Source organism: Chaetodon trifascialis, chromosome 17, assembly GCF_039877785.1.
Source record: "Chaetodon trifascialis isolate fChaTrf1 chromosome 17, fChaTrf1.hap1, whole genome shotgun sequence".
In the NCBI taxonomy this organism is placed as follows: Eukaryota; Metazoa; Chordata; class Actinopteri; order Chaetodontiformes; family Chaetodontidae; genus Chaetodon; species Chaetodon trifascialis.
Genome location: NC_092072.1, coordinates 13,391,877 through 13,413,053, shown reverse-complemented (window position 1 = coordinate 13,413,053; position 21,177 = coordinate 13,391,877). Strand labels below are relative to the sequence as shown.

The window sequence follows — 21,177 nt, the reverse complement described above, 5'->3', positions numbered from 1 at the left end:
ATTTCTATTCTTTAAACCTGCATATGCAATTTGTAGGATATCCTGATGGCTAGTATATTTCACTGATGATACCTCGCAGACAAACAGTAGTTGTTCTTTTCATTCTCTTTTCTATTTACCATGCAGTGTTTGTCATTACTCAGGTAAATGAAACACACTCGCTCTCCACTGCAGCTGGAAGCAGCAGATGAGCATCATAGTTTTATTTGAGAGGGTTTGATGTTAGTCCCAGATACTGACAGAAAATAATGAAAATCCATACGCAGTCACTGGAGTAGGTGTCATCACCTTATGATAGACTCATTTTAAGCAGTGTATGAGAAAAATATACTCATGCATGTGCTCTATCTTACTGTCCTCACTCTGATTTTATACACTTTGCAGATATGTGATGATATGTGATACTTCACACTTCTGTCACTCTTTGAGAGATGATTTGGAAGTGTTCCCATTAATAGCTGTGGTGTAATAAATCATCATAAGTTTCCTTTGTCTTGCAGTAACACCGACATGCACCCCTGTGACACTATGGACTTTGACCCTTTCTAGTCGATAGCACATGTCAGACTCATGAACATGCACTGCACTGTGTGTGACACTTCCTCTCTCGACAGAGGTTAACTGTAATTAGTGTGGTGCTTGTGTGTATGTAACGCTAAGAAGCTGAAGTAGACGCACAAGAAGATTAGATGCATTTAAGTGGATGTCAGATATCAGACTGTTGTCCTGCAGGCATGTGTATTGCAATTTGATTGCAGCCATCCTGTAGTTGTTTGCCCCAAATAGAAAAGCATACATGAGAATTTGTTGACACAATCTCAAGAATAAAATGTGTTTATGCCTTTTAAAGGCAGAGTATTCTATATGTAACCTAGTGCGTCTGATTATTACTGCCAGCCTTCAATCAGTTACTGATGGATTCATTTCACAATTGTCTCATGTTGTGCAGTTCATGTCATGACTAAAATTGAGGCGACAAAAGACCATTTTAACCACAGCACAGTATAATGTCATTCTAGCTAATTTCATGTTTTTCATACGATCAATACATTGTTTTAAAAATGGCTAGTGTGTGACATGGGATCAAGTTAGGTGTTTCCACAGAAATACTGCAGCTTCCTATGTTCTTTAATTTAATCCTTTCTTCACCTTTTGCTACTGCAGTTGATCAATTGTAAAATGAGTGTGCAAGTGTGTGAAACACTGAAGAGAGAGATGGTTGACAAGCAACCTTCATGTTTGTCACATTATGACTTCAGTGATTGAGACGAATGAATGATATTGCTAAAGCTGTTCGGGGAAATGTTTGTGTCTCTGAGTTAATTGCACGTTAATTAAACCCCTCCGTCATAACACAGCAGCTCATGAATCACATTCCATTCTAATGAATGCACCTCGCCCTCCCCACCACTACGACAAGTATCACACATCTTACATAGGTGACAAATCTCAGAACTATAAATGGCCGGCTGCTCTTAACCTAAAAGGAGATCAATATCTGGCGAAAATTGTCAAGTAATAATTTCGATGCTAAAACTTTATTTAAAACGTCGCCCTATTTTTCCGAGTGCGGCGGAATACTGTATTTTCTCCTTCGCCATCTTGATGTTCGATCGCACAGGCGGAAGCAACATCTTCGGCGGAGCAACAGCGGGTGTGGTTCGGACTTCTACGGGTGGTTCACCTAGCAGCCCTTTTCCTATTTTCAGCCAAGAGAAAGGAGAAAATTTTCCTGGCAGGAACCACGGAGGAGCCGCTCGACTCTGGTAAAGATAGTATATTTACTACATCTATCATACAACGGATTCGCAGCGCGTCAATGTTTGCTTTACCAAAGAAAATCATCTTTGGCCAGGGAGGGGGCTCCGGTGGGGTTTTCTGATTTGGCTGGCAGCACAGCAGGTTTTGTACGGTGGCGCTTGGATCTACTTTTCATACGTCCTGGTTAGCTAAGCTAATCAAACCAGAATTAAACACTTGGAGGCTTCGCTTGAAAGTCACGATTCCAACAATGAACTGATTTGTAACAATAATGACTTGTAATATTGGTTGTGTGTCAGCAGATGTCTTTATAATTTAGACTTTGTGAGTAAAGCCCTGAACAGTGTTTGTTTATGTTAGCTAGCTAGCTAACTAACTAGCGGAGGGGTTAGCTAGGCACGTTAGCTTAGCGAGCTTTCAAGGTAAGCTAGCCAACCTGTTAGCTAGCAGTGGCGGCTAATATATGCTAGCGCTTCGATCTTGAATTATATGCCTATAAATATGTTTGGTGGTTGATCCCAACGTATTCAGTTATCTAGGGCTTTTGGTTTTGATTAGATAAGCTGTTACGCTTGTAGTTAGACCCACCATGAGAGGAGGAGTCATGGAAGTAATTGCGGGGCGGAGGGGGTAGTTTCTCTCATTGGAAACCCAAGCTGCGAGGTCGGAACTTGGCCGTGGTAGGGGGAGGGGGAGAAATATGCCTTTGATGTTCTTTGCCGCTGAATGGTGAATTGTGTTCATGCTGGCCTGGAAATACCCACCGCTTTGCTCTCTCGGCTGGAGGTGGAGGCTCGGCATTTCCCCTCATAGCTGCGTTAGAAAGCCAAACAAGTATTTGAATCGGGGGAGCTGGCACAGGTAGTGCAGGAGACAGCGGTTTTATTATTGAGACCACGTAGGAGAAACGCATAAACATTACGATTAGGTTTGGCTTTGGCAAACAAGAGCTCAAGGCAGAGTGTGAGTTGTCTCATTTTCCCTTGTGTACTTATTTCGTTTTACTCAGACATATCTGCTGTGCGGGCTGAGGGCAGGCAAGAACAATGGCTACCCAGTGTAAGTATGAAAAACTTTTAATAGAGAATAGTTTTTAACTTGCTATGAACATGACTATTCATAATTTGACTTTCTCTGTACATGTAAGAGTTTCTCTGTTCATAAAAACACAACTTTCTGAAAGCCTTGAGGCACTGTGGAAAGGAAAAATGGGAGCTAGGTGAGCACATGTCACACTATCCCAAGTAATTATGATTCCTCTTTTGTTACATCTGAGTTTCTTCTTCAGAAAAAAAATGTCTGTGGATTTAACAAAGAATTTGATGTTTACAAGATTCAATTAATGATCTGTTCTCAAGTGTATCAGGTACAAAAGAACACCAGTTTTTCTTTGCTTTTTGTTCAATTTACCCCAGCTTGCTCAAACAGGATTCAATTTTTTGTCACTCTCATTTTACATGTCCCTTGTTATTTTCCTGACAACCTTTTAATTTCTAAATCTTCTGTTTGCTTTGACTCAAGATTAAAGATGCTATAGTGAGAGTTTTAAATGAGAAGCTAAAATAAAGATTACTGTTGTCCTGTCTGAGAATCTATCAATTCTTATGTTTCACCTTTTGTGCCCTTTTTGTGTAGCTGATTTGATGGAGTTGGACATGGCAATGGGAGACAGCAAGGCTGCAGTGAGCCAGTGGCAGCAGCAGTCCTACCTGGATTCAGGGATCCAGTCTGGAGTCACCACCACAGCACCATCTCTGAGCGGCAAGGGAAACCCTGATGCTGAGGAGGATGATCCAACTCTCTATGACTGGGAGTTCAACCAGCCCTTCACTCCTGAGGCTACAGGTATACAAGATCGTGATTAATATCATGTTACCACAGCACAAATGGTGCGCCAAATCTCTAAAGATTTGTTGAATCTCATGATCGTCATATTGCTTTACTCTCAGACATTGAGGGGTATGCCATGACCCGGGCCCAGCGGGTGCGTGCTGCCATGTTCCCAGAGACCTTGGAGGAGGGCATCCAGATTCCACCTACCCAACTGGATGCTGCCCACCCAACAGCAGTGCAGCGCCTGGCAGAGCCCTCTCAGATGCTGAAGCATGCTGTGGTCAACCTCATTAACTATCAAGATGATGCTGAGCTGGCCACTCGTGCCATCCCCGAGCTTACCAAACTGCTCAACGATGAGGACCAAGTATGTGTACAATTGAGTGCATTATCACATGGACATACTCAAATGCCAAAATTATGCCTGCTGTGTAACATGGTACAATGGAAGGTTTTAGTAATGCAGTTTACATCCTTTCCTAAATGATGCACCCCTAATAAACACTGTCTCTGTTCCAGGTTGTTGTGAATAAAGCAGCTGTAATGGTGCATCAGTTGTCAAAGAAGGAGGCATCACGCCACGCCCTGATGCGCTCTCCACAAATGGTTTCGGCCGTGGTTCGTGCCATGCAGAACACTGGCGATGTGGAGACAGCTCGCTGCTCTGCTGGCACCTTGCACAACCTTTCCCACCATCGTGAGGGGCTCCTTGCAATCTTCAAATCTGGAGGCATCCCTGCCCTGGTCAAGATGTTGGGGTAGGAAACTAGAAGAATTGTTCTTTACTGCCTGTTTGATAGGCTACTAGTGTACACACATCCAAATGACTTAAAGCTAACAACAAGAGTACAGACGTCTTGGAGCGGTTTGTGTTGAGGGTTGTGTTGTGTTGATGGCAGAGAGTGATTTTGATGAGTGTTTTTAAGATTTCCTTGCAGCTCAAATTTGTGTCATTTAATGGCATCTCATAAGGCAAGCCCTGTCCTATTTTACAGCTTTGACTATTGATTACATACCATTGGCCACTAATTGGTAAGACATGTTCATGATGTTCTTTTAATCACAGAGGCCTCCCAGACAATGGCTCAAGTGAACTGAAATGTATTCACATTTGTGTGCTTCAGACAGTCCTGCTCTCCCCCATTTCTCTTTCTGTCAGTCTACACTACAGGTGAACACTGGACACAGTTTAAAAGGCAGCACTTTATCATAGTGCTTTTCTCACATCAAAGCAAATTGTGGCTATATTTTCAAATAACCAACTCCAGAGCTTCACCAACCAGCTACATTCGCAAAGTCGGGAATGCCCCTCAATTAGACACATTTGAAACTATTAAAATGTCTTCCTTCCTCGTGTTACTCTTTGTGTTCTCCATGAAAAGCCAAAGCACACAGCCAAAACAGTTACCTGGCTGGCAAGTTGTGACCTGTTGGATGTGTGTGTTTGAATTTGCACCTGGCATCATGTTACCACGTTTTAAAAGCAGGATGGAACTGTAGCATGATCTAACCACCCTGAGTCAAAATGGTCATCTTTTTAAATGTAGTCACATTTTATATATTTATAAAGACAGTTTAAAATTTCAGTGATTTGAGTGTCTTTGTCGTGCTCTTAAAAACTTGTGTTGACATCTGCCCTAATCCAAGATTCAAGGAGCAGTTAACACACTGACTGAGCATGGCAGACTGTGTTCTCCTGGTACTGGTGCTCCAAGGTACTTGTAATTTGCAGATGTCTGCACAATGGTTATGAGTAACGGGTCAGATCAATAAGCCATTCTTTGTGGACAACATAGCTTTCTGCGGTGATGTGTTGCCAAGTTTCATTGTTCGTCTTGAACGTCACTTGACAGTTTTTTTGAGAATCCCTGATAGGTAATAAAAAGGTCTTTGACTTCTGATTCAAAAAATATATATTTTGTTGATTTTTTTGTTTGTTTGTTTGTTTGTTTTGTCCAGTCTAGGGATGTCAGTTTCGGTTAACTTCGCTTTCAGTAGCCCAGCAGCCATTAACTGATAACTTATCAGTTAATTTTGTGCTGAGGAGCATGCTGGACTCAGCTTGTCCTAGAAGAATTCATTATCTCACACAAATGGAGAAGTTCTGGTCCCAAAATGTTGTGACTAATGGCTCATCTTACTCTGATTATCATTTTCAGTGGACATCATGACTAGAGATTTGTCACACTTCAACTGATTTTCTCTGTAAAAAATGGTAATTATCAGATACCGGAAACCCTGCTCCCAGTCAGCATTGATGAAGTGACAGGTCGTTGAGCTGTAGCTTTCGTAAGTGAGGGCTGTCAAGCAGTCAGTGGTCAGAGCTAGCTTGTTTGCCCAGGCTAGCTTTTGCAGTGTGTTAAGTCACAGTTGCTCTTCATGGCATAATGGTCTCTTGCTCGAAGTACCAAACTAGCTCATTGAATCCTTTGCCACCTACCAGTCACACGGCATACCAACTGGGTGGTGGCCTCAGACCAGAATGCATTACAGTGTGTGTTTGTGTGCAATTTGAACTGTATACCACATGTGTAACTGATAACTGTCAACTGCTGAGCCGAGTCCCGAATAATACTGATTGTGACTTGTCATTATGCTTGATGAAGGAAATGCTGTCACTGTGTGTGTGATTTTCTGAGATAATTATGTGTATTTATATCGGAAGTGCTAGCTTTAAATGGTGGTTTTGGCTGTTAAAAGTGGTCTGGTTATTTATTTGTTCTATGTATTTTTCCAGCTCGCCAGTGGACAGTGTCTTGTTCTACGCAATCACCACTCTCCACAACCTGCTGTTGCATCAGGAAGGGGCAAAGATGGCGGTGCGTCTGGCTGGAGGACTGCAGAAGATGGTGGCCCTGTTGTCTAACACCAATGTCAAATTCCTGGCAATCACTACTGACTGCCTGCAGATCCTGGCATATGGAAACCAGGAAAGCAAGGTATTGGAACGTCAACTTATTTATGCCTGCATTTACGTGAATTTGTTCATAAAGCCTCTCTCGTGGTTCCTCACCACTTGGCTGACAGCAGTTTGTACCGTACCATGTCTAAACCTAAACCTGTCTTTGTTTCAGCTGATCATTCTGGCCAGCGGTGGTCCCCAGGCCCTGGTCAACATCATGAGGACCTTCACATATGAGAAACTGCTGTGGACCACAAGCAGAGTGCTCAAGGTGCTCTCTGTTTGCTCAAGCAACAAGCCTGCCATCGTAGAGGCTGGTACGTACATACTCCCGGAACTGAAATGGAATAGAAACACAGTACAGTGAAAAATACATAAATAGAAATGTTCTGTCTCACTCATTGCAGTACAGCTGTGGGCATTATTAGAGGTCTTGGATACATTTTGTAGTTGTGATTTGCTTCCAAGGTGAAAGCCTTTTGATATCATGAATTTGTTTTTTTGTACTTTGGCTTGTGTGTGTAGGAGGCATGCAGGCCTTGGGGCTTCATCTGACAGACCCCAGCCAGCGTCTGGTGCAGAACTGCCTCTGGACTCTGAGGAATCTTTCAGATGCTGCCACTAAACAGGTACAACACACACACACACACACACACACACACACACACACACACACACACACACACACACACACACACAGTAATGTAATGTTTAGAACTGCTGCTCAAAGTCTATGTGTTAACTATCCAAATATCCAAAGTGTGGAGCAAACAATACAAATACATACAACACTTATTCTATAATATGAAGTGATTTTTCAAAAACAATACAACAACTGAATACATACAGCCTCCAGTTGTGTTTGGACAGTTAAATTCTTGCCTATTCATTGAAACCCATTTGATTATAAGCTAAAATACTAAATGTTTTTGAGCACATGCATTCCTCTCTGCTCATTTGATTTCTTCTGTCCTGTCCTCTGCTCTCTCCAGGAGGGAATGGAGGGTCTCCTGGGGACCCTGGTCCAGCTGCTGGGCAGTGATGACATCAATGTAGTGACATGTGCTGCTGGCATCCTCTCCAACCTGACCTGCAACAACTACAGTAACAAACTCATGGTCTGCCAGGTATGTATTCAACACAGCTTTTTGGACATGTTTCTTTGTGTACCATAAACCAAGACACTTGACATTATCCACTTTTGAACATTGCTATGTATCTCTGGGAACATAGATTGTGTATTCTGATTTAAAGTTTGTGGCGTATCATGCGGTGCACCGACTGAATGATCTCATCATGTTAGGTTGGAGGCATTGAGGCTCTGGTGCGAACAGTGCTCAGAGCTGGAGACAGAGAGGACATCACAGAGCCGGCAGTCTGTGCTCTGCGTCACCTGACCTCGCGCCACCAGGATGCCGAGATGGCCCAGAATGCTGTGCGCCTTCATTATGGCCTGCCTGTGGTGGTCAAACTACTGCACCCTCCATCCCACTGGCCACTAATCAAGGTCATTCAAATGTCAATTTCTCTGTACCTACACTCTTTCCCAGACTAGCATTTTGGATCAACATTGCATATAGTGACATCACTGATTAACTAACTCAAATATTCTTAATTTGCACCGTTTAGGCCACAGTTGGTCTGATCCGCAACTTGGCTCTTTGCCCAGCCAACCACAGTGCTCTGCGGGAGCAGGGAGCCATCCCCCGACTGGTCCAGCTGCTCGTCAGGGCTCATCAGGACACCCAGAGGCGCACCAGCATGGGAGGCAACCAGCAGCAGTTTGTGGTGTGTAACCAAGCCAACAAGCCCTCAAACTTTCTTAATTTGAGCATTTAGATTTTTTTTGTGTTTGATTTCTTTTGTTTCCCTTCACTCAAACACATCCAGGAGGGTGTGCGCATGGAGGAAATAGTGGAAGGCTGCACAGGAGCTCTGCACATCCTGGCCCGGGACGTCCACAACAGAATTGTCATCAGAGGGCTCAACACCATTCCACTCTTTGTCCAGGTAAAACTAAACCCCCAATCTTACTATGGAGACAAACTTCTACAGTCACAAAATAGCTGCATGTGAATGTATATTTTAAAATCTTATCTTTCTCTCTGCTATTCACTGTCTCCAGTTGCTGTATTCTCCAGTGGAGAATATCCAGCGTGTGGCAGCAGGTGTGCTGTGTGAACTGGCTCAGGACAAGGAAGCCGCAGAGGCAATCGAAGCTGAAGGAGCCACAGCTCCCCTCACTGAGCTCCTGCATTCCCGCAATGAGGGCGTTGGTGAGTATATACATTTCTGATTGTCAGTGTGTGTGACAACGTTCAGACTGTGGGCAGAAGTGGCCCACATGAAGCCTGTTTCTGTGTGTTTCTACTGCTGCACCTGCTGAGCAGAAGTTGTAGCTGTTGCTCCAAAAAACTGACACTTCTTGTGCACACTCCGATTACTTGACTTGTGTTTCCATGCATTGTCTCCTGTAGCAACCTATGCTGCAGCTGTCCTGTTCCGCATGTCCGAGGACAAACCCCAGGACTACAAGAAACGTCTGTCGGTGGAGCTGACCAGCTCTTTGTTCAGAACTGAGCCTATGGCCTGGAATGAGGTACATACACAATATGCACAATTATTGCACTTCTGCACGCAGTTAGTAATTTACGACAGAATTAGGACACAGACATCCACTCCTTCTCGTAGGCTGGCTTGTCAGGTTTCACTCATTGCTGTTGTGCCTTTTTGTAGACTGGAGACCTGGGACTGGATATGGGAGCTCAGGGAGACCCTCTGGCGTACAGGCAGGATGGTTCGTGTCTGCTTTTATCTCAAATAAAATCCCTTCTCCATTTCTCACCTCATTTCATCATCCTTTGGTTTATGGAATCTGATCTTTGAAAGTATCTGATTTTTGTGGTTTCTATTGATATTGATGAAAAAATAAATTGTAACTGATTGAATGTTGAGCGACAAAATGTTTTTCTGCATAGAGGCTTTTGACTCTTTTCAGTTGAGAATTGAATCTCAAGAATTCATAAAAACCACAAATATCTCAGATAAGATGAAGCTAATGTCATCCTATATCTTCCTTCCTCTGTCATCCAGGGCTATTCAGCAATGCCAGCTGATGACTGTACATTTACATCTTTTTCCTTTTTTTTTGCCTATCAGATGGAGCATACCGGGCCTACCCAACAGCCTACAGCCAGGACGCCCTTTTGGATCCCATGATGGAAGGCGCGGACTACCATGCTGACACTCTGCCCGACCTGGGCCACCACACTGATCCATTGCCAGACCTTGGCCACACCCAGGACCTGATGGACAGCAACCAGCTGGCCTGGTTTGACACCGACCTGTAGGATTGGTAAGAGACAGAATACTTGCAAGTTGACAGTGAAAGCAATATTTTTCTAAATGGCAACACATCGATTGAAACTGTTCTCTTGTGCTCTTTTTTGCAGTTGTATTCTAGAACCTGCATCGTGATCGGCCTGTATTGTCTGAATCAGGATTATGATTGGCCTGTAGAGTTGTTGAAGGTAAAGAGAGGAATAAGGGGTCTTGGAAAGTGCCTGACACAAGAAAACAAAGATGGTTGCCACGGGAAAGTTTAAGCAAGTCGAAGCGGGGGGGGGGGGGGGGGTTAAAGTATCAGAGAGACACAGTGGAGGTCTTGGAGCAGGTTACTTAAATGGATGAGTGCACATGAGGTGGATCTTAAAAGTTTGAAACACATAATGTTTTAGCCTTGCCTGTATTCTTATCAGTTTTTTGTTTCTATTTTTCTTATTCTATTTTTTTATTTCTTTTTGTATTACTCCTTCTCTGTTATGGTACTGACCCAGCTTGCCTTCGCACTAGCCATCTTCATTTTCTCTTCAATGCTAATCATTTGTAATTTTTTTTTTAAACGTATATTACATGTAGTGTTAAGTTATAGTGATATTATACAATGTTCCTTTGGTTTATGGCCGAATGTGTAGAACACTAATAATCAGTTGAATTGTACTCTGACTTAAAGTGTAACATTGTGTAGTTTTTTTTTATAATCTCAAAAATGGAGAATTATGCATTCTTAATATGTGCTTGTTTAAGCATAAAATATGTCAGTGTCACAAATGTTCTAAAGAGGGGTATGGGTGAAATTGAGGGTGGGTCTGGGATAAATCTAGAGACAAGTGTTTTATATACAGTATCACTGGTAGGTTAACAACTATTTTGTATGCTATCATTGGATGTCTGATAGAAAAGTCTTTAACACTATCATTGGTGGTCTAATAAAACCCAGTTTTATGTGCTATCAAAGGTAGCTAGGTTGATGAACCAGTTGTAGTCCTGCTGTGCTTATTTTGGAGACGAGGTTATGACACGGCTGAACAATAAAATGGCATTTTATTTCATTTAGCCTCTCCTGTGTCTTCTGTCCGCCCATGGGATGCAGTGGTTGTTTAACGCTTTGAGAGACGGGCCCGTGTTTTCAAGCTTCACATTTCAAATGCAACATTCGTCATCACTGCGCCTCCGGTCATTGCATTGACGGTTCTGCCTGTGAAGTGTGGACGACATTGTAAGCCAGGAGAAGAGCTCAGTATGATGGTGTCAGAGTGGTCAGAGTTCCTGTGGTTTTTGCTGCTGTTGTGCACTTCAGAAACATTTAAGCACCATGTGATGGAGACAAGCAGGCTGAAGGTATTTGACTTGTTCAGTGGATGGAAAACATTCCTTTAAAAAATGCTTTCAAGCTTTTCCATCCTCAAAAGGAGCTTTCACCTTTATTAACCTCTGAGTTTCAGCTGACTCTCTTGTGTAAGTTCAGATGAGTCCAATAGAGAAAAATCAAACAACCTGATTTGTAAATCCCCAAACAGGAGCAAGAGTCACGGCTACAGAGTTTCACGAATGTTTCAGTGCTTGCGTAAGAGTGAGGGGAGACAAAGAGGTGCTCAAGAAAAAGTTTGAAGTGGTTTATGAGAGCCGGAAAGGATAGAAGTTCACATTTCAATAAGATTTTCATGGCATGACGATATAAAAGCAAGCGACACAAGAAAATAAGATCTCAAGATATTAAATTTAACTAGAAGACGAGCTTTTCTTGAAGGTTTAAAAAATCTTATTAGATATAAAGTAAGACTGAAACAATGCAGAAATTCAGGATTGGATAGGTCCACAGTTTTCTCAATAAACAAAATCTAGCACAATTTATCAGCCTGTTTCAGAGGTATGTCTGTAGTTGTTGAAGAGTAAATCTCTGATGCGTTTGTGCCTTCAGAAAGGTGTGAAAAGGTGTAGACTCATTGGAACTGATCTATCATCACAGGCCTATAAGAGCAGTGCAACATTAGAGTGTAAATGAGGACCTTTTCATGAGCGATGGAGGTCTGAATGCTCCAGTGGGCTCATGCACATGACAATAGAGCTTGATCTTGTTCAGTGGTGTTGTGAATGTGTATGACCCATGAACCTTCAAATTCTGATTCTTTTATTCTGTGTGGAAGTTTGATCTACCATATAAACTGAACATCAAGATACAAACTTGAGAGTGTGAGTGTGTAAATACTCAGTTATGGTCAGGGGTTATATAAATTATCAGCAGAAGGGAACATATCAGTTATTTGTTCCTTTTTTACATAAGTTATATTTGTTTTAGTGTGCTGAGATTAAATTGATTGTGTTAATATCAGTAAAGGATCTTGAATTTGTGCAGAAATGTAACTCTTTTTTTCTACAAAAACCTTTTAACTTGGATGCAAAAAGAGAGATATTCGTGTTTAAGGCCCCACCCCGCTATATCCACCTCATTAAGGGAACAAAAGGTCCTCATTAAGCTGCAGTGCACACCCTCTGATGTCCTATTGTCCCAGCAGGATTTATAGCCACAGGTGACCCCTTCAGGTTCACATCACACTGCTCTGTGTGTGGACTCGACTGATACTCTCCAACAAACAAGATGCAGAACAAGATGGAGAAGCGTGGGGCTCAGCTGCCTCTCTTCGCTCCAGCCAGCAGCTCTCAGCAGCGTCTGTTCAGGAAGAGCACCACCTACCTGGCTAAGATCGCTGTCGTCCTCCAAGACGCTCCACACAAGATGCTCACTTTCACTCAGGTAAGAGAGAGTCAGTGGCCATCTGTAAGAGAAGAGTCCCATGAAACACAAAGTGTCATTTTCAAACCTTTCTTTTCAACTTGATGTTTTCCAGCTGATGGACAAGCTGGCACCACTCATTTGTGAGGACAGAAAATCTGTTGAGAACAACATCAGAGTGTGTTTATCAGCCAACAAATGTTTTGTCAAGGTGAGTCTTTATTCCAAACCTTTTCATATTTCAAATGATTGTATCATTTCATCAAAGGGGAAACTGAACCTCTGTGTCTAAAAGCCTGTGTTGTGTTTTCCAGGTTCCAGTGTTTCCTGATTCACTGGACAGTAAGAAAAACTACTGGAAACTGGAGCCCAGTCAGATCACAGCAAAGATGGTGCGTCGTCACTTCAAAGGGATCCTGCAGCTCTTCCCTGAGTTGGCCTCCAAAGTGGAAACGGAGAACATGAGCAGAGCATCAGAGTGCCGCTCAGCTCTCCACTGTGCTGAGGCTGTTCACATCAGGTGTGAGGTGAAGTTCAGCGGTCCTTTCTCCATCGAATCCCTCCTGAAGAGAGACAGTCCCTCCGCAGCCTCTCCTCTGTCCGGTGTGCCGCTCGGAGCCAAGCCGCAGCCTCGGTCCACAAAGAGGAGCTTCAGCTGGGACCCCGAGGAGCCTCTCCTCCTTCAAGCTGCAGCTGGAACTTCTTCCATCTGCTCAACAGGGGGCAGCACACACCGTGGACTCACTGCTAATGGAGCTGCTCAGCCCATCAAGAGGATGCATGTGTGCACTGAAGCCTCATTCCCCGTCTACAGCAGAGCCAGCCCTGCTCCTTATTTCAGCAGCCCACACAGCAGTTACATCACTTACTCTGTACCCACATTTACCCATGATGCTTTCCGTTTCTGGCTGTAATGTGTGTTGCACCTGACATATCAGCTTTATGGAGCACTTTATATTTTCAATAAAATGGAAAAACAGATGAACTGTGTTTTTGTTTTTTTGCAAGGAAGCTGCAAACAAACCCACACTTCCCTTATAAAAAAAAAGAAACAGTAAAATGCACACAGCCATGAAATGTTTCATTGTCTTACCAAGTGTGAAAAATCACAACTACATACTCTAAATGAATAAAGACTTGCAAGTCTTATCTAACAACAGTGCAGACAGCTCTTTAGTAAATATTTCAGGGAAGTTTGATAAATAACACATTACCTTTCCTGCTGTAAAAAGACATTTGATATTGTTCGAGAATATCATAAGAATACTTACTATACTACACACATCCATCATAATCTCAAAATTTCTCCAAAGATGATCATGGTCATTGAACAGTGATTGATCAAAAACCATATGACCTATCAAAACGTGGAATAATACACAAATACACAAGACTTGTGTCTACAGTTTAAAGTTTAAATAGAGTCTCTAGGTGAAAGTATGCCAGAGCAGTAGGCAGTAGGAAAAGTCCAATGATTTGTTAGTTTTTTATTCTTTATCTCATAAGGAGGCCTTATTTGTGTTCTTTTCAGGAAGCCAAAGCAAGTATTTCTGACTAGTCACCAATTTCATTAAAATAGATGCAAGTGGAAATGTTTGCACTTCACTACATCCCAGTTTATTTTTTGCTTCAGAGGAAACTTCATACATATTAAGCAGATGCAAAGGAACACTTAGTCCTTCCACAAAGAGATCACCCTCAGAGGCAGAAGCTGTAATAAATGAGGTGGCAAACACTGGAATGAGGGTGATTAAACAAGAACAATGCTGTTAGGTGAAGTTTCTAAGTGGAAACCTTTTGGCAACATTCCAGTGATTTTCGCCTCATCCGAGCTCTGCGGGAGCATTTCACTGACGTGCAGTGAACATGTATGGACGCTGCTGTGCGGACTCTTAAATAATATTGTCTTATCTCAGCATGCGCTGTGTCATTTGGAATGAAGTCCTGCAGACAGACACAGGGACGTCTCACACTGCTGGAGAATAAATATGAGTGCAGGGATAAATCCTTCATCCTGGTATTGTTTATACTGCCTCATTGTCATGATTTACAGGGAAAACTTACTTACTAAATACAACAGAGCCATCATTAAAGTTACTATAGCACACAAGTTATATGCATATTATGGAAAATGTTTGACTCAACATTTAATGATGTCAGTGACTTCTGGTGTGACCTCTTATTAAACAACTAAAAGCTTTGTTTGTTTTTCCATTTTATTGAAAATATAAAGTGCTCCATAAAGCTGATATGTCAGGTGCAACACACATTACAGCCAGAAACGGAAAGCATCATGGGTAAATGTGGGTACAGAGTAAGTGATGTAACTGCTGTGTGGGCTGCTGAAATAAGGAGCAGGGCTGGCTCTGCTGTAGACGGGGAATGAGGCCTCAGTGCACACATGCATCCTCTTGATGGGCTGAGCAGCTCCATTAGCAGTGAGTCCACGGTGTGTGCTGCCCCCTGTTGAGCAGATGGAAGAAGTTCCAGCTGCAGCTTGAAGGAGGAGAGGCTCCTCAGGGTCCCAGCTGAAGCTCCTCTTTGTGGACCGAGGCTGCGGCTTGGCTCCGAGCGGCACGCCGGACAGAGGAGAGGCTGCGGAAGGACTGTCTCTCTTCAGGAGGGACTCGATGGAGAAAGGACCGCTGAACTTCACCTCACACCTGATGTGAACAGCCTCAGCACAGTGGAGAGCTGAGCGGCACTCTGATGCTCTGCTCATGTTCTCCGTTTCCACTTTGGAGGCCAACTCAGGGAAGAGCTGCAGGATCCCTTTGAAGTGACGACGCACCATCTTTGCTGTGATCTGACTGGGCTCCAGTTTCCAGTAGTTTTTCTTACTGTCCAGTGAATCAGGAAACACTGGAACCTGGAAAACACAACACAGGCTTTTAGACACAGAGGTTCAGTTTCCCCTTTGATGAAATGATACAATCATTTGAAATATGAAAAGGTTTGGAATAAAGACTCACCTTGACAAAACATTTGTTGGCTGATAAACACACTCTGATGTTGTTCTCAACAGATTTTCTGTCCTCACAAATGAGTGGTGCCAGCTTGTCCATCAGCTGGAAAACATCAAGTTGAAAAGAAAGGTTTGAAAATGACACTTTGTGTTTCATGGGACTCTTCTCTTACAGATGGCCACTGACTCTCTCTTACCTGAGTGAAAGTGAGCATCTTGTGTGGAGCGTCTTGGAGGACGACAGCGATCTTAGCCAGGTAGGTGGTGCTCTTCCTGAACAGACGCTGCTGAGAGCTGCTGGCTGGAGCGAAGAGAGGCAGCTGAGCTCCACGCTTCTCCATCTTGTTCTGCATCTTGTTTGTTGGAGAGAATCAGTCGAGTCCACACACAGAGCAGTGTGATGTGAACCTGAAGGGGTCACCTGTGGCTATAAGTCCTGCTGGGACAATAGGACATCAGAGGGTGTGCACTGCAGCTTAATGAGGACCTTTTGATAAGCAGATGAGCCATTCCTGCTGGAGGTGGAGCCAGTCATCACAGTAATGGTGCAGTTCCAAAAGTTCATCTGTCTGTGTGTCTATATGGATGTTCTCAGACTGATCTGCCTGTTTATTCACATTAGCAGTCTAAGTTGTTCAGAATTAAAACTTTAAATAAGGCAACAGATCAACAAACTACACAAATCTACAAAAATATACAAGGTTTTGTGAGCGTCTGAAGCTATAATTTGATTCTAATTCAAACAAAGCCAATACATTTTTCAAAACAGTCATCAGTTTTAGAATAAATCATCCACTTTAAATGTTAACCTCAAAGGAAAACTGAAGTTTTCTTTAGCTGAAATGAATCCATCTCAGAGCAGTACTCACGTCGAAGCTGGTCACAGCAGACAGACTTCAGCTCATTCTCAGCTATCTGCAGGCGAGTGTTGTTCCTGCTTCAGTCTGTGGGACTGTGGACATTTTAGTTTGAAACATAAGTTTTCCATCGTACAGCCTGTACAACATTATTCCTTTGGTTGTTAAAAGACACAAAATAAACAAGCTGTTTTCAGCCTCTCAAAGGCTGGTCTGCTAATACACACTGACATTGCAATGAGCAATCAATCACATTCCAGCCATTCACATTTGCACGTCACTCCTTCAAAGTCAGACTTATTGCCTTTTGTCCCACATAATGACAAAGGTCATTTACATCAGTGATCCTCATCAGATGCATCAACACATTACCTGGACTGAGTGCTCTGTGCAAAAACAAGTTTAGAAGCTTCCATGTTGAGCAAGCCAGCTGATTTCACTTTGTCTTTGATTGAAGCTGTTTGTCAGCTGCTCTGGGGTCTGTTGCAAGATGTGGGTTCAGTAAGCTGTGCAGATAACATGGCTGATCCTGGGATGGGTGAATTCAGATTTGAGGGGGATTCAGGTTTTAAGATAACTACAGACACAGTCACTCTGGTCTGGTGCATCCATGAAGGTTTTGTTGAATCTGTCATTTATAACTGACTGTGCCTAAAATGATCTCACACACTGTTCACCAGTTACATTAACTATTGCCCTCAGATATGACCCTAGGTCTTGTTTACAACTTATGGAACTCTTAAAAACATGTTCCCTGTGTGCAGTGGCAATCCCTCTCCAGCTGAAAGCTCCTTTTTCCTAGCCAGAAACAAAATGAAAAGAAAATTGAAATGTTAGGGATGTGTGTGTGTGTGTGTGTGTGTGTGTGTGTGTGTGTGTGTGTGTGTGTGTGTGTGTGTGTGTGTGTAGCAAAAGGTGCAGCAGAGCGATAATTTCTTAGGTCGGCCTGTTGCTCCTTCATCAGCAGTGATCATACAAATTAATTCCATTTCCAAAATATTCTTTTTTATTTATAGATTATTTGATTGATTTGGTTACTCTTTCCATCCATTTCTGGATACATTTATGCTAATCATTATTATCGATACATTTAGAATTCATATTCGTAGTCGTAGTTTTTTTAAACATTGGCTGAGCTTTGACTTTAAAATCCGTGTTAAGGATTTAAACTAGATTTGAAAATTGCCCAGCTTGCCCTGGTTAGATGGCGGGAGGTACAGCGTGTGTTCAAGGTCGTGGTAGGGCTCCATCAGGTGCTCCATCAGTCTGAGAGGGTTTTACTCCTGTTGGCTTTTACGTCGTGGACTGAAGAGGGATCTCACTGTCCTTACAATGCGCTTATCATATTTCAGTAGATGGTCAAGCCAACAAGCGCAACAAACTTCTGGACATGACTTCAGCAGCGGGAGTCTCTGACTGCTGGGGTTCTGCAGTGGAGGTCTCCACCCTCTCCTCCTCGCTCTCCGGGACGCAGCACTGTCTCAGCACTGTCACGCGCTGAGGCTGCAGCCTGCAGAGCTGTTCACATCAGGTGTGAGGTGAAGTTCAGCGGTCATTTCTCCATCGAGTCCCTCCTGAAGAGAGACAGTCCCTCCGCTCGGTGTACCGCTCGGAGCGAAGCCGCAGCGTCGGTCCACAAGGAGGAGCTTCGGCTCTCCTCTCTCCGGGACGCTCTCCACCCTCTCCTCCTCGCTCTCCGGTGCGCTCTCCTCTCTCCGCTCCTCTCTCCCCTCTCCGCTCCTCGCTCTCCGGGACGCTCTTCACCCTCTCCTCCTCGCTCTCCACCCTCTCCTCCTCGCTCTCCACCCTCTCCTCCTCGCTCTCCACCCTCTCCACCTCGCTCTCCACCCTCTCCTCCTCGCTCTCCGGTGCGCTCTCCACCCTCTCCTCCTCGCTCTCCACCCTCTCCTCCTCGCTCTCCGGTGCGCTCTCCTCTCTCCGCTCCGCTCTCCTCTCTCCGCTCCTCGCTCTCCGGGACGCTCTTCACCCTCTCCTCCTCGCTCTCCGGGACGCTCTTCACCCTCTCCTCCTCACTCTCCGGTACGCTCTCCACCCTCTCCTCCTCGCTCTCCTCTCTCCGCTCCTCGTTCTCCGGGACGCTCTTCACCCTCTCCTCCTCACTCTCCGGTGCGCTCTCCACCCTCTCCTCCTCGCTCTCCTCTCTCCGCTCCTCGCTCTCCGGGAGGAAATAGGCTTCAGTCCGTTTCAGCTGGCCTCTTTCATCATGGATGGATTCTGTGGTGGTTGCGATGGCGGAAAAGTCATCCACCATTTTCTGCTTGACAGCCAGTCGTTTCATTTGCGTTTCTATCAACTTTCTTGATAGCAGTTGAGCTGCTCAGCCTCCTTCAGTTTGTGCTGAAGGTTTTCTACTCTTGTCTTCAAGAGTTCGTTCTCTTCAACTTCTTCCTGAGTCAGAAGCGTGAGTTCAGCCAGCTCACTGCTGCGCTTCTGCTCCTGAGAACTGCAGAGGTTTAGCTTCAACTTTGCTGACTCTCATTCGCTCCTCAGCAATTCAACCTCATCCGCAAGCTTCTCGACATCTTCTGATAAATATTGATTCATGGCTTTCTCATTCCACTTTGATTCAAGCAGAGCCACGACAGCAGTTAGATCCTCATTCTCCTTTTTCAGAACCCTCTGCTGCTCCAGAAGTTTCTGAAAGGCTGCATCCTGCTCCTCCATCTCATCCTGTAGCCTGTTGCCACGTGTGAGTCCTGTGTGTCCTATGAACCACACAGGAGATCACTTTCATCATTTATATTATTGTACATCATTGGCACTTTGTTCATAATCCTTCACTGCCTCGAAATTGTTTGTAGATATGTTGTATGTTGTGTTCTGAAAATTATTATTATTAAATTGCCTCTTGAGGCTATTTATGAATAAAGCCTGGCTATGACATCAAATGCAGTGGTACACGCACCGGTGACGTCAGGACATATGACGTCGTGACCCTCGATGAACATTCAAAGGAAAATAATCCTAAATATGCAGGCGGAACATGTCTGGGCTTATTGCCAAAGACAAATGCTCACCACTGTGAAACACAGCTTATATTTACAAAGGGCCAAAACAAAACAAAACAAAACAAAACAAAACAAAACAAAACAAGAACCAACCAACCAACCAACCAACCAACCAACCAACCAACCAACCAACCAACCAACAAACAAACATAATACTAGCTGACAGATAAGAAAACATTGACATGAAAACATCAGCAATATCCAAATTTCATTGTCAAAATAAATAAATAAATAAAAAGGACTCATATATAACAGATCAAAAAAGTAGTTATTGGAATTTCCCCTTGTGGGACAAATAAAGGTATATTGAATTGAATAGTTCAATACCGATAAGACAAAAATAAATAAATAAATAAATAAATTACAACAAAGTGCTCCCCTCTTTGGTTGTTGACTTGTGTTTTACAGATAGTAGGTATTACTCTTATTGATCCAACAATGTGGTTGAAGTTACAATGTTTTATTCAGTTGAGTTGTGATGCTATTAGTCATCGGATTACTGTTAATATTATTATTAGTTTCCTGTGTTTGCCTCTCTAGTTTCTGTATATTTTTCCCATTTTTTCCCCACAGTATTTGAACTTGTCTTGAATGTCCTCTAATTTTATATGTTAAGGTTTCCAATTCCTTAATTTGTTCCATCAGCTCTCTCCATTTATCTACCCCCGGACTGACTTTATGAAGCCAGTTTTTAGTTATCAGTTTTAGTGCAGATACTCTCATTATTCTTCTGAGATATTTACCGTCAGAGTTCATTATTCCATCAGGTAATCTGCCTAAGAGTATAAATTCATGATTAATTACAGAATCAATTTTTAAAACATTTCTTATTTCATTACAAATGTGTGCCCAGTGTGTTGTCAGAACAGGACAGTACCGGAAAATGTGGCTATAATTTGCATGTTTTTCTCCACACTCTCTCCAGCAACATGAGGTCACTGATTGTTGAAATTTTACTTGTTGAGTAAGGTGTCAGGAAGCATCTCATGTGAAATTTCGATGCATACTCCCGCCAAAACTGAGATGCTGTTGTCTTGTGTGCAGAAAGACAAACCTTTTCCCCTTCAGTCTGAGGAACTGTAACATCAAGTTCATCTTGCCATCTTGTTTTTTCTCTCAGATCCTTTTTGTTATTTTCTCCTTCTAAGATGCTTTACAAGGCTGAGATATGATGTTTGAGGTTCCAAGTATTATAATTTTTAATCAAAACTGTATTAAGACATGTAGATCTGTGAGCTTTTCCCCCTTTACATTATTATTCTCTATGTAGCTTCTTACTTGTAGGCCATATTCCTTCTGTAAAATTCCACAATTCCTTTTTTATCTATAAATTGTCCACAGATCGACAAGCCTTTCTGATTCAGAGTTTTAAAAGTACCATCCTCCTTGCTTGGTATGAATTTTTCACTCTAAACAATAGAAAAAGATCTCAATTGTCAATTGAATCAATTGTAACAGATTCCTAGATTCAAATCCACTTGTTAGAGGTGGTTTTACATTCTAGAAATATATCAAATATATAATGGAGAGTAATAATTCAGTCAGTCCCACCTCATTTATGCCAAATATGATCTTACCTTTTAAGAGAATATACTTGAGCCATCAGCTCATTTCCCCACCCCATATCCAAAACAAAATTCGAGATCATGACCTTCACTGCTCACCTTCACTGTTACGGGATTTCTATTTTTATTATTAATAACCAAGGCAAGGCTAACCAAAAGTATGTTTAAAATAAAGTTGAGTAATTATCAAAA

At 42.9% G+C, this 21,177-nt stretch overlaps 3 protein-coding genes across 5 annotated transcripts; 2 read left to right on the top strand and 1 right to left on the bottom strand.

Moving 5' to 3' along the window:
- The first annotated feature begins 1,624 nt into the window (after positions 1-1,624).
- LOC139345572 (catenin beta-1-like) lies at positions 1,625-10,887 on the top strand. 3 transcript variants are annotated; one of them, XM_070984239.1, is made up of 17 exons: positions 1,625-1,766; positions 2,771-2,820; positions 3,397-3,606; positions 3,711-3,961; positions 4,114-4,352; positions 6,332-6,533; positions 6,669-6,813; positions 7,022-7,125; positions 7,489-7,623; positions 7,800-8,003; positions 8,126-8,284; positions 8,387-8,506; positions 8,622-8,772; positions 8,974-9,095; positions 9,233-9,293; positions 9,656-9,851; positions 9,949-10,887. In XM_070984239.1, the coding sequence occupies exons 2-16, from the start codon at positions 2,808-2,810 to the stop codon at positions 9,844-9,846; spliced, it is 2,307 nt and encodes a 768-aa protein (XP_070840340.1). In that variant the 5' UTR covers positions 1,625-1,766; positions 2,771-2,807; the 3' UTR covers positions 9,847-9,851; positions 9,949-10,887. The 3 variants fall into 3 exon arrangements, with proteins under 3 accessions (XP_070840340.1, XP_070840341.1, XP_070840342.1); XM_070984240.1 differs by having other exon boundaries at positions 1,692-1,775; XM_070984241.1 differs by lacking the exon at positions 1,625-1,766 and adding an exon at positions 2,064-2,085.
- Positions 10,888-12,446: 1,559 nt separating this feature from the next.
- On the top strand, positions 12,447-13,483 carry LOC139345579 (forkhead box protein D1-like). The gene is made up of 3 exons (XM_070984255.1): positions 12,447-12,590; positions 12,685-12,780; positions 12,884-13,483. Exons 1-3 carry the CDS (start codon positions 12,447-12,449, stop codon positions 13,481-13,483), a joined length of 840 nt encoding a protein of 279 aa, XP_070840356.1.
- Positions 13,484-14,780: 1,297 nt separating this feature from the next.
- Positions 14,781-16,982, bottom strand: LOC139345479 (forkhead box protein D1-like). Its single transcript, XM_070984088.1, has 3 exons — positions 15,732-16,982; positions 15,542-15,637; positions 14,781-15,438 (listed from the first exon to the last, which is right to left on the bottom strand). The coding sequence occupies exons 1-3, from the start codon at positions 15,885-15,887 to the stop codon at positions 14,839-14,841; spliced, it is 852 nt and encodes a 283-aa protein (XP_070840189.1). The 5' UTR covers positions 15,888-16,982; the 3' UTR covers positions 14,781-14,838.
- Positions 16,983-21,177: the final 4,195 nt, after the last annotated feature.